This window comes from Leucopleurus acutus (genome assembly GCF_964270905.1).
Source record: "Leucopleurus acutus genome assembly, chromosome: 20".
Taxonomy (NCBI): Eukaryota; Metazoa; Chordata; class Mammalia; order Artiodactyla; family Delphinidae; genus Leucopleurus; species Leucopleurus acutus.
In genome coordinates this window covers 12444260-12457529 of record NC_139162.1, presented here as the reverse complement: position 1 = coordinate 12457529, position 13270 = coordinate 12444260, and the positions used below count along the sequence as shown (strand labels likewise).

General features: G+C 46.4%; 1 protein-coding gene across 2 annotated transcripts in view; it reads right to left on the bottom strand.

The window, feature by feature from the left end:
- Positions 1-661: 661 nt before the first annotated feature.
- The window catches only part of CFDP1 (craniofacial development protein 1), a 135812-nt gene continuing 123203 nt past the window's right edge, over positions 662-13270 (bottom strand). Inside the window, exons 6-7 of one of the 2 annotated variants that reach the window (XM_082863227.1) lie at positions 12123-12281; positions 662-894 (exon numbers count right to left, since the gene is read on the bottom strand). In XM_082863227.1, the coding sequence (XP_082719353.1) occupies positions 804-894; positions 12123-12281 (250 nt within the window). In that variant the 3' untranslated portion in view covers positions 662-803. The remainder of the gene's footprint in view (positions 895-12122; positions 12282-13270) is intronic. The other variant, XM_082863225.1, reaches the window with a different exon arrangement.

The following is a 13270-nucleotide window of genomic DNA, read 5'->3' as shown; positions in this document are numbered from 1 at the left end:
ATTCCAGTCTTTGGAACCCTACCTCCCCCAAACCTGTCCGTGTTACTCAGGACATCCCCACCACCAGCCCACAGGGGCAGGATGTGCTGTTTACTGCTTTTTTAATATGAAGTTTGGAATTTAAACTTTCCTAAAGAGTTAAAAAAAAAAAAGTCCTTTGGAGTCTTCTTTGACAAACCAAAAATTAAAGAATTCCTGAGGTGAGAGCACACGTGAAGTTGACTTTGAGAACATGAAAATGGCTGAAGGAAAAGAAAAATCCCTAATGCAGTAATAGTGTATCCTTATTTTCAGCCTCACATTATACCAGCAAATAGGAATCCCATTCAGGAGAGAGAAAGAGATCAGGAGAGAAGCAGGAGTGGAACTGAGAACAGAGCTGCCCGGGGACCTGGTGTTCCACCAACACTGGCGAGCCTCTTCACAGGGAGCCCTACAGCCTCTGGGGGTTCACGTGTGTGCAGGCTGGTCACTCTCTCCACCATGGTGGCCAGGACAGGCCTGGGAGGTGCTGGCTTGGCCTCGTGGACTTTGTAGCAGAACAAAGGAAAGGTGAGTGCTGTCATCTTCACCAGCCTCTCACAGGACCAACCTGTACTTTTTTATTTTTATTTTTTAAAAGACAAACTATTAAAAGTAAAATGAATGAAATCACATGAGATCAAGATACAAAGACAGAAATTCAATGTAGAAAAAAAGACCTTGCTGGGAAACAGTCAATGGGAAACACGGGAAACATTTCAAAGACGCACAAAAAGCTCACGTTGTAAACAGGATTAAGCTGCTGTAGGTTCCTCATCACATCAGGGTTTCATTTTGCTCAGCCTGAGATCTCGCTCGATTTCAAACTGCCTGTGATCCACTCGGTCTAGAAAAGCTTTCCGTTCAATGTACCTGGAAGAAAATGAAGGTATCTGTCAGCAGATGCAGTAAAAGAAAATGCCTCCCCTGCACTGTCCTGTCCTGTCCCCCGCATCCCTCACCCCAGTGTAAAGGGGTCCACTTGGCCTGTGGGATTATCGGGTTACAGCAAACATAAACGGATGACCACAGGTGGTGCCCAGAGTGGACAACACGACTATTTCAGGAACATCCAGACCACTCCCATTTAGTCTAAACAAGCACGTTTCTGGTTCAGATGTGAGTGAAAACAGAATGAAAAAGAGAAACCAACAACTTATCAAGGGGAAGTACATTAGAGGCTGAAGGCAAGAAAATGTTGCAATTTTGTAACCAGGTTTTAAGGAAAGAACAGGGGCTCCCTCAAGCCCAGGTTCAGAGCCTGGCTTGGTTAGACATTAGCAGACCATGCTGGTCAAGGAGCATCGCTTTTCTCAGCAGCAAAATAGTGACACCACATTTCCTGGCCTTGGAGGTGCGCTGAGTTGGTGGGGAGAGAAAGCTATGTACCCTGCACACACGCATCAAAATGTGGGAAAAGGTGCCTCTACAAATGGAAGAAACCCAGTAAGAACTACCTCCTGGGGCTGCAGGGAAGGTGAAGTGGGCTGAGGTGCGCAGAGTGCTCACCGTCGAAGGTATTTACCTGCAGCTCCTTCCTTCCCCTCACCCTTCCCACCTCTCCTTGTGTCCTCTACCCAGATGCAGCCAGGGTGCTTCTGCGAGGACGACAGAAGAGGCCTTTCCTTAAATTCCTCCAAGGGAACGAGGTCAAGCACCTCTGTGCTCACACACAGGGTCCCCTAAAAGCTGGTGGTTTGCCCCTCATCCTGGCCAGGCTCAGCAGACAAGGCTTCCGTCGGCCTCCCAGGCAGGGTGAGAAGGAAGCACAGGGCTGAAGCAGCAGGCACTGCGAGGAGAAGGCTGGCCGCTGAATGAGACACAGCTGCATTTTCGTGCACCTTCTGGCCTGAACTGTGCTGCTGCTTGCCTGGGGGGAGGGGATCTCTGCTGCTAATTAATCTGTTGAGAGAGCAAAACTGCCACTGAAAACGGGAGGCAGAATTGAATCTCTGCACTAATCTTTTCTTTGTTGCACTGTGGAAAATGTGCATCTGTCATTACAAGGTCATTACGTTTAGGGTGAGAACGTTAGCAGGTTCAGGACCCTGTGTTCCTTTGCTGAGTTCAGAGCCTCGCTTGCCTGCCCACAGCACCCTGTGAGGAGCAACCCAGCCCAGCCCATCCGCTCTCCAGCCAGGCCTGCGGCCACTAACCCTGTACCTCACTACGGACAGGGTGGCAGCTCTCAGCTTGAATCTCGACCCTGCGGCTTGCTAGCTGTGTCTCTGGGTAAGCCACGTAACCTCGCTAATTCTGTTTCCTAATTTGCCCGCCCCCCAAAAAAAGGTAATCATCCTTAATCATTCCTACTCTGAAGGGCTGTTGTGGGGATTAAATGCAATAGTGTACATATTATGCCTAGCACAGAGCAGGTGCTCAATAAAATGGCAGAGTTGTCACCATCATTTCGGGAAGCCAGCTTCTGTCAGGGCTCTGAGGACAATCAATCCAAGGGGAACAGTCAGCTCTCTTGACGCACGTTATCAGCAACTACTAGCTACCACCTGGTCTGGGATCAGGAACTCAGCTGCTGTGTCAAAATTGCCAAGGAGGGGCCAGAATGGCTGGAAACACAAGGGCAGGGCCTGCTTGTAGGCTTGACATAAGCCCTCAAGGTCAGGTCATCAAATTTCGCAAATGAAATACAGGATGCCTGGTTAAATTTCAATTTCAGATTCCCCGGCAGATGGGGAAGCCACAGACACTGTGGACCCCTTTTGATAAAGTGTGAAAGCAGGAGAGACTGTGGCCGGTAAGTAGACACATGACAGAACAAATTCATCTTCTGTCTACCACCAAGGGACCCATGATTCCCCAGTGGGGACTGTTAACCGAGATCACTGACGGGCTTTGTCACACTACAACCGTCACCCCTCCCCACCCCAGCCCACAGGCCCTGGTGAAGACCACAACAGAGATCAGTGTTCTGACAGCCTGCGCTTTAACTGCCTCTGTGGAAGTTCCCAAAGAACAAATGCGGGAGCCATGGTTCAAGACAACTTTAGGGCATGTTTCAAGAGAGCCATTACCCAGGGATACCTGAGAGAGCGGGCCTGGGGGCGGAAAGAAGAGGAAGTATGTGGCTTTGAGCATTTGTGGTCTGTCTTCTTGACTTTCCTTTAAAGAAGAGGAAGTGATACTTAAATTAAGATGCTCACTGAGCATGAATAATGCCTTCCAGGTTCCCGGAAGCGGTGCTGGTGCCGAGTCCAGCTGATTTTGAGACTATCAAGAGCGAAGCCACGCTGGGTGCTAAACAAGCAGGTGCAGGCAGAGTTCAGGTTTAGGGAACGCCTCAGGCAGCAAAGAGGGGCACATATGCAGAATGCAATTCTCAAGGGCAACCCAGACAAAGGCCATCAAGGCAGGTTTGGCGACTTCATTCCCCCGTTCACAGCATCTGCAGCTGCTAACAGGATCCTTGTGATGGCTTTGGTTTGCGGCCAAGAGCTGACCAGGAACAACACTTCTACTCGACATCCTCCTCCCACCCTCAAGACAGAAAAGGTGCCAAGGATGAGGGTGGCTCTGACATTTACTATGTGTGTGACTGTGGGCAAGATACTTTATTTTTCTTCTCTGTAAAACAGGAATAAAAATTACAACACCCCTCTGACAGTACAATGAAACTGTGAGAAGTACTTTGTAAACAATAAAACCAAAAATGCCTATGAGTGTTGTGCGGTTCTTGCTTCCCATTTCTGACCTGACTGTATCACTATAAAGCCTCAGAAACTGGGACAGCTGGAACAGGGACCAAGAGACCAAATGCCCCAGAAAGAGGAAGGGCTTGTGGGGAAGGCTGCCTCCTCCAAGGTGGCCCGAGTGGACGACCTATTTAAACTGAGCCTCAGAAAGTTTTCAGGCACCTTAAGCGGGTTACAGTCCCAGAAGAGAACCACCAGCTGACAAGTGCAAGGCTTCTTTTCTGGTCTGTGCCCAGCACTCCTGGGGACCCAGACTGATTCAGCCCAGTCTACTGGGAAGGGCAGAGGGGATCATCCCTTCCCACCACTACTGCCTTATGTGGCCCATTTAAGAGGCTGCAGCTCTTCACTTTCTTTAATAAAATATGCTAATAGCACCAAAACCTAAGGGATTTTCTAAGCTTTCCCTTTCAGAACCAGGTTAGACACAATAGGCTCGGTCATCTTTTTGATCCTGCAACCCAAATTACTTTTCTGCCACCAATTTTCTTGAGATCTAGGCCAATGTGGAGGGAAGGAAAAATAGAAGAAGAGGACGAGAAGGGTAGAAAATGCTTCCAGAGAACATGTTAGTACCTACTTCTGGGAAACCAGGCTGCAAGTGAAAGGACGCCCATCCACCCCCACAAGAAGGCAGAGTTCTGTGGGGCAGCTGATCCCCAAAAGCTCCACCAAACAGTCACAACCGCCCACGAGAGGCATCCTGCCCACTGGTCAGGAAAAGAAAGAGCACAGGGAGGTGCAGGGAAATCCGAAGCAGGCACATAACAGAGGACATTTCAGGGCTGCGTTATCACTATGCCCCCAGCAGAGCCAGCAGGCGTTCTGTGCAGCATAAACCTGAGAAGGAAAGTGGACCAACACCAGAAAGCCATAGGCAGCGCAGGCTGTCTGAGGCTGGAATAAAGCTCTGTGATGGAAGTACTAAGAGGTGCACTTCTTTGCCCTGAGAAGTGCAAGTGAAAGAAGCAATCTGCTCAACATCACACAAGCCCTGTGCAAGAGGATGACTCGCAAACACCTCGAGGGCCCAAGTGAAAGGGTGGTGATTTTAATTTTCTTGTCCACTGCTTTCCTCCCATCTCACCTCAAGATTGTGCTCGTTCTGAAAGAGTGACTCTTGGGGGTCATGGACATAGATTCTTTGGAGAAAGAAAATTATTTTCTCTCTCCTTCACGCCTCTCCAAATCACAAGCACACCTGGTCTCCAATCATCGAGCTCCATGACCTTCAATTTGATTGCCAGCAGCAGCCGAGACCAAACCCGTATTCCTCTCATTTTCTCTGCGTTGATCCCTCCCCCCAAACCTGCTGGCCTCTACCTCAGCAGTGTTGGAGAGACGCACTGCTGATGGCGAATACTGCCAGGGAACCTAGTGCGATCAGTTATAGGAGGGAAGCAATGTTAAAGGCCTTGAGTGCTGACTGGTGACACTGATCCTGAAATGCTGGACTGTGCCCTGGAGTCCATGGCTCAGAGGAAAGGCAGCGATTCTTTGCTGTGCAGCTGACCTCTTTGGAACAGGCATTTTAACCAACTTTGCTGTCTGAAAATGATGCCTAGGTGGAGATGTCATTCTGACTTGTCATGCCCTTCCTTTCTGGGTGGTTAATGCCAATCTTACTAGGTTCCAAAACAAAGCCACGGCTGCCTGACAGCTAGTGGGATGTGCATTTAGATAGTGCAATGGCTCAGCGCCTGCTCTGGGACAGATGCTCTTCTAGCACCCCGCTGGTGGCAGGGTGATGAACCAGACCCTGCCCTTCAGGGCTTACCGTACATGAAACAAAACACGACAACATGTATCAACTGACAATAAATGTGATGAAGAAGGTCAAAGAGGGTGATTTGATGGAGGGTTCCTAAGGTGGGGCTACTCAGAGAGTGAGAGTGGCATCTGAGTGACACAACAAGAGCCCACCGTGGAGGAGGACCCGGAGGAGCAGTGCAGGGGCTGGGCCGCCTGGAGCAGGGGAGAGGGTCAGAGGTGGGCAGGGGACGGCTCGGGGGGCCTGCAAACGCCAGGGTAAGGAGGTGAACACTCGTTTAAGTGCTACTTAAAATCAGCAGGGAAGAGAGGAAAAATGGTTTGTACTTTCAAAAAATCATTTTGGCTGTGATGTAGAGAAGAATGGAGGGAAGGTACAGATACAGAAGCAGGGAGCAGAGCTTGTACCGGACTGCAGGCAGCTGGGATGGACCAAAATACTTCATGACAGAACTGTCTATTGGACTTTCAGGATTGAGTGGAAAGAGGATGCTCCGAGGGCTTTCTTTCATCAGTTGGGTGCATGGTGATGGTGCCGTTTTCTGAGAAGTCTGAGGAAGGAGTCTGTTTATGGAAAGCAAGCAAGCAGAGGTATCTCAAGCTATCCGAAAGTAGAGCATCCCTATAACACCTCTCTTAGCTGAAATGGCGTGAAGTGAAGAAGCAATTGCCTTTTGGTGAAAACGAAAATCCTCTTCAGATTTCTTTCAGTTAGGGAGAAAATGTAGAGGTCTTTCGCAAAAGCAAAGTGGTGTAAGCAAGCTTTTGAACAGTGGGGGATATCTGTATTTGGTTTTGGATGTTAAGTTTGATGTAATGTCTTGGACATGCAAATGGAGATGTCAACTAAACAGCTGCTACGGGAGTCTGCAGCTCAGTGGGATGGTCAGGCAGGAGAGAGCTTTTTTGCGAGTTGTCAGCAGAAAATAGTACTTAAGCCATGGAATTAGCTTTCCTGGGGGAGAGAATATGAGGAACGACGGCTGCCCATCACTCAGCCCTGGGACTTCCCTACTTTAAAAGCCCAGAGAAGGAAGAGAGGCCAGCCTGGGAGACAGAGAGGAGATGCCCCCAAGCTGTACTGGCCACGGTTGTGGGAAGTGTTCCTGAAGGCTTGGCAGGAATACACCAGGAAGGGATTTAGAGGAATAGAGCACCTAGCCTTCCAGTAAGGCCCTAAGCTTGGCGTGGTCAGTAATGGCAGACAGAAGAAAGAAGAGGGGGCGGAGACTTGGGGTGGGGGGGAATCCTATCTATAAACATGCCAGACATTTCCCCTACTTATTTAATTCCCATTATAAACCTGGGAGTACACTGAAGAGTTTCTACTTCACAGATGAAGAAACTGGGACTGGAGCACATGGCAGGCTGGTAGAAGAGCCAGGATTTGAATTCAACTGCACTTCAGTTTACTGTAAAATATAACAAACACGCACACACACAGAGTATAAAATGGGCAAGGCAGATGAATCATTATATAGCAAGCCAAGAAGCAGAAGATGAGCGCCCTAGAGAAGTCCAAGCTGTACTGGGAGAGCTTGCTTTATAATGATTCGCAATTAGGCACAACTAGATTGTAATGTCAGAGGAACAGAAACTTGAAAGGGAAGTGGAAATGTGGGCAGGCTCACACCTGGCTGGGCTTGGGTGTTGGGTGTGGGTGTTGGGTGAAAGTTATGAACGTGCCTCCTGAAGGCTGGCAGCATTCGGCTCCTTGACCTGGTGACGGCCTGAGAACTCGACATAAATAGACATATACTGTGTGCGTTCTTTTGTGGCTTGCTTCCTCACAAATTGACCTAATGGACGCATTGTTTTTGCCCATTTTTGTTTTTGCCCATTTTTGACCTTCATATAAATGGAATTAAAACAAATAAATATAATACATGGAACCATACTGCATGAACTTCTTTGTGTTATTATGTTACTGAAATTTACCCATGTTCATTCCAATTGGTAAAGAGTATCCCAGTGTGTGAACACATCACACTTTATTTGTCTATTACAAATAGACATCGGAGTTGTTTCCAATTTGGGGATGTTATGAAAAGTACTGTTAATTGAGAAGCTACCTGTCAGTCTAACTGCCCCTCCTTTCAAAGAAATCTCTTTTTTCTGGCTGCTCTTAAGATTTTTGTCTTTGTCACGGGTTTCCTGCAACTTCACTCTGCAGTGTGGATTTCTATTTTATTTATCTTGCGATTCTTTGAGTTTTGAAAAGTCTGTAAAGAGGTGTCTCTCATCTCTTCCCACGCTGTCCTCCAGGAGGCTTAACTTCCCTCTTCCTTATTTTTTGTCTCTCTGAACAATATTCTGGATGATTTCTTCTGGCTCTTTTCCAGTGCATGTATTTCTCTTTTCTGCTGGTCTAACTACTATTAAATCTATCCCTCTCGTTTTTAATTATGGTTATTAAGTTCTTCATTTCTAGAAATTTTGTTTGGGTCTTTTAGGCCACGTTTTATAGTTTCTTCTTCTTGCAAATATTTTCAAGTTTGTCTACTTCTTTAAATACAGTAGGCATAATTGTATTAAAACCTGTCTCTGATATTTTCATTGTCTAAATTCTTTGCAGATCTGGTCCTGTGCCTGCTGTTTCTTAAGGTGCTTTGCTTCTTTATGTGAATATTTTCACACAGCAAAACTGCTTTTAAAAAATTGGACAGTAGGGCTTCCCTGGTGGCGCAGTGGTTAAGAATCCGCCTGCTAATGCAGCCCTGGTCTAGGAAGATCCCACATGCCGCGGAGCAACTAAGCCCGTGCGCCACAACTACTGAGCCTGTGTGCCACAACTACTGAAGCCCGCATGCTATAGGGCCCGCGTGCTGCAACTACTGAGCCCACGTAGTGCAACTACTGAAGTCCATGTGCCTAGAACTCATGCTCCGCTACAAGAGAAGCCACCGCAATGAGAAGACCGCGCACCACAATGAAGAGTAGCCCCCGCTTGTCACAACTACAGAAAGCCCGCGCGCAGCAACAAAGACCCAATGCAGCCAAAAATAAATAAACTAAATAAAATTTAAAAATTGGACAATAATAATCCAATATTGACCAATGTAGCTTCAAATTCTATTAAAGCTTTACAAGGGGAAAGATGGGATAGCACTTACTGAAGTAGAATTACTATCAAAACACAAAAAGCACAACATAATCTTTTAACCTCAATTCCATCTTATTTTAGTCAGGACTGTATTACAGGAATATTTTTTATCACTATCCATGATTTGGATTCTTGTATAGGAGAACAATTTAAATATGGTGTCTGTAAAAATGTCACAGTCTCATAATAAATATGGTAGAGGCCAATCATTACTCATAAGTAGCTTTTTTGAGATGTTATCAAATAGGACCTTTCCCCCTTAGTTTCAGCAGAGATCACTTTTGTTCCATGGTAATACTTCTTGAGATTCTCCACATATTCCCTCAGAGCAGACTCTCCCCAGGTGGCCTTTGCTCTCGTTGGCATCTGTGTAAGAGAATTTGGGGGCCTGACCAAACAGACCTTTCAGGTTTGGCTTGTGCTTCCCACCCTCTGACACTGTGGCACTGGGCACACTTCTCAGTAGAAATCTTCTTGCCCTTCTCGACAGTCCCTGTTTTGAAGTCAGCTCTCTAAGTTACATATGTGCTGGAGAGGCTCACCCAGCAGCTGACTGTCTTGCTCTCATTTCTAGAATTTAGTTGCTGTGGTCTAGTGAGTCTCAATCCAGGCTGTGCATGAGAAGCACCTGAGGAGTGATTTAAAGATACCGGTATCTGTGACTCTTTTTTTTAAAATTGAGGTATAGTTGCTGTACAATATTATATCAGTTTCAGGTGTACAACGTAGTAATTCGCAATTTTTTTTTTTTGGCCCAGCCGCAAAGCTTGTGGGATCTTAGTTCCCTGACCAAGAATTGAACCCATGCCCCCTGCAATGGAAGCGTGGAGTTCCTAACCACTGGACCGCCAGAGAATTCCCAAGTAATTCACAATTGTTAAAGGTTATACTCCATACAGTTATAAAATACTGGCTATATTCCCATATAGCTTATTTATTTTATACGTAGTAGTTTGTACCTCTTAATCCTCTACCCCTGTCTTGCCCCTCCTCCCTTCCTTCTCCCCATTGGTAACCACTAAGTTTGTTCTCTGTATCTGTAAGTTCTTTTTTGTTTCATTCACTCGTTTGTTGTATTTTTTAGATTCCACATTTGTCTTTCTCTGTCTGACTTATTTCACTAAGCATATACTCTCCAAGTCCATCCATGTTGTTGCAAACGGCAAAATTTCATTCTTTTTTATGGCTGAGTAATATTCCATCGCGCGCGTGTGTGTGTGTGTGTGTGTGTGTGTATACACACACCACACAGATATCTGTGACTCTTGATTCAGCGGTGCACAGGGATGCCCTTGTCATGTAACTCTGGAAAAACCCCCAGAAGATTCTCATGCTTAGCCAAGGTAAGAACCAGAGTAATAGTTCCCTCCCTGGACTAGGGGTTGGGCCCTTTAATCTGCCAGGAGCTAGGAAAGGCAGTGAGTGGAGGTATGGGGTGGGCACTAGAGAGGGCAGGTGAGAAGAGCCAAAGGCAGAGCACAGAAGTCATCAGATCTGCATTGGAAAAATACAATCAGATCCGTGGAATCATCTGGCCAGGCGGAAAAGGCTCAGAGACAGAGGGAAAAGCAAAGAGCTTAAAAGTTGTATGCTATTAGCTGTTCCCTAACCCAGTTATGTGATTTTCCATTGCCTGAAAAGTCCTCATTGGGCAGATGTCCTTTTTAATCTTGTTTTCTCTTCCAGCCTACATTTTCTTATCTCTCCCTTATCTTCAACAGCACCACTCCTTACTTTTATAAGACCTCTATTAACAGAACGAACACTGTCTAACCCATATAATCAATCCTCAGAGAAGCAGTAAAGTGTGGCACGCACTGGCAGTTCCTCTGCTGCCTGAGATCACCAGGCAAACATGGAGAAGTGGCGGGGCTGAGTTACTAGAGCTGAGTCAGAGTGGGGAGGTTCAGGGCATGCATCAGAGGCCTTCTGCAGGTAACACTGACTCCTGCTTGTGCTTTCTTGTGGGCCCTTCCCCAGATGGCTATGGTACTTCTACCTCTGTCCTGTGGCAAACCATCTTTGACACATGGACTTAGAAGTCTGATAGTTAAACAAGCTCATGAAGTCATTAAAGACATTTTTTTTTTAATCTACTGATCAGCTTCTACGTTCATTCAAATACTCGTGAAACCTAATCTAGAAAAATGACCCCCCAAACAAATCCCTCACCTATCTTTATTATAATTTAGCTTATAAGTAACCTGAATGACTACCACTTAATACACATCTTTAAGTGACAGTGATGGGCAGTTCTGCAAAGGGCTTTATGTGGACAGGGCTTTATGCCTTTCTTATCGTGCTCCACTTTATTGCACTTTGCAGATACTAAGTTTTTTAACAAATTGAAGGACTGTGGCAATCTTGTGTTGGCAGATGATTGTCAGCATTTTTTAGCAATAAAGTATTTTTTAATTAAGGCTTGTACATTGTGTTTTAGATATAATGCTTGCATCCTTAATAGACTACAGTATCGTATAAACATAACTTTTATATGCACTGGGAAACCAAGAAATTCGCAGGACTCACTTTATTGCGATATTTGCTTCATTGCGGTGGTCTGGAACAGAACCTGCAATATCTCTGAGGTCTGCCTGTGCTATATACATATATGCATGATATATATATCACATGTTTTGTCTCATGAGAGCCTCACAACCACCCTAAGGGTGGTATTACTATCTCAGTTTTACTGGTGAAGGAGCTGAGCCTCAGGGATGCACAGCGACTGCAGGGAGAGCCCCTGCTGGAAAGGGGCAGGCATGTGGAGTACCAGGGCTGTCTGATGGGCCACGCACACTTCCTTTCACTGTTAGGGGTGGGGAGTGTGGACCTTGAGCCATGGACCCACTTCTGTCATAACTTTGTTCTTGGCTCCTTCTGAGGTTCCTAAATACTCAGTGAACACTGTTTCTCTCAGGACATTCCTGTACACAGTTTATGGACACCCTCTTTGTATTCCAAAGTGAAGAGGAAGAGGGTGCATGTGATGGCCCAGATGCTGTCTGAGGGCTGGTGTGTCACATAGGTTGAAGCCAAAGGTGAAGCCCCACCCCGGGCCACAATGACACGGACAAAAAAATCCCACAATACCCGACAACATCTAGGCACTCTGTTGACTCTGCGTTTGATGCACTGAGCTTGTCTGGCTTCTCAGAAGGCCAAATAATTCAGATGAGACTGAGGCTGATACGGTGAGCCAGATCTGACCACATGAACAAACGAGGTGACTTACAGTTCATGGGAGCTGCAATTCAGCAAATTCAGCTTGGCAGACGTGCCTCTCCCCGAGAGAAGTGCTGCTCACGTGCCCCCCCACCCCCTTCCTGTCACCCCAATGTTTTCCTCACCGACAGGACCTGCCCACATTAGAACACAGCTTCAACAACAAACCAGAGAGCTCATGTTTTTTGTTTTACCGTGAAAAGCTCCTGCCTACTTAAATTGGGTGGCGCATGTGCAATGAACTAGCCCAGGGTTTGGAGGATTTTCAGAGAATAGAATGCACTGCTTCTTACCCCTCCTTCCCCCGATTGTGGATGGCTAGTTCTTCGCCAATGCCCTCCTCCTCCTTGAAGCTCTCCCAGTCCAGCTTGGACTTCTCTAGGGTGCTCATCTTCTGCTTCTTGGCTCCTATTTTCCCCAGAAGGCTGCTCATGCCACTTGATCTTTTTAACCTAGGGAAAGCAAAAACATGAAACATGTAGCAGGTAAAAACTCTAATCTCTTGATTAATGGTTTTTCTGATTGGCACGGGCCTCCCTAGATTCAAGCGATTTATCTTAATGGGAGCCATGTTTGCATCCAGGGTACTTCCTGTCGCTGTGGAGAGCACAGTAAGGAGACCAGAATCCTAATGCACTCTTCCTGCTCAATACCTCTGACCACTCTAACGACTTGGGGATAGGAAATCCTGAAGACCTCTGTGTGCTCTGTATGACAGACAGGTCTCTGCTTGCAAGGAGGGAGAAGTGCAGCATGATTCAGACATGGTTTTAGAATCACATGCTTCGCTTCATATTCCAGCGCGAACCATGTGACTTTAGGCTAGGTATTTAACTACATCTGCCTCGGTTTCCTAATCTACAAAGTGAATGCTTACTCACAGGGCTGTAGTGTATCCTCTATATAAAGTGCTTCAAACAGCAGCTGGCACAGAGCAAAGGGGCAATAAATGTTATCCATCCTGAATCACTGTCATCATCTGTGCACTAAAGCCCCAGGGAATCCTTTCAAGAGAAAGAGAACCAGATCCCAACACTGATGAGCAAGAGTTACAGGATCTTAAAAAGACCCTAAGATCAGTTTCCTTTCAACTCCTGTGAGTCAGGACCCTGGTTTTTCCCAGGAGGTGGAGAACATTCCTCATCCTGAAAGCAGGGAATGTACAGCCTGTGCTCTACTTGCTGGTTATGCTGTTGTGGATGGTGGGAGAAACCCCATATGTCCAAGTTCAAGTCCTGGCAGGTCAAATGTTTCTAGTCAATGTTAAATGTATGAGATAAAATAAGCAAGACAGAATGCAGCTAGTAAGAAGGTGGTATTAGGGGAAGGAAGTATGGAATGAACATGGCTTTTGGTCTCTTTAGAAAGTAAAACAAGTTATATACCAGCATACAGGAAACTAGAAGTCATTTTCTGCTTTACTGGGATATGCAAGACGGTT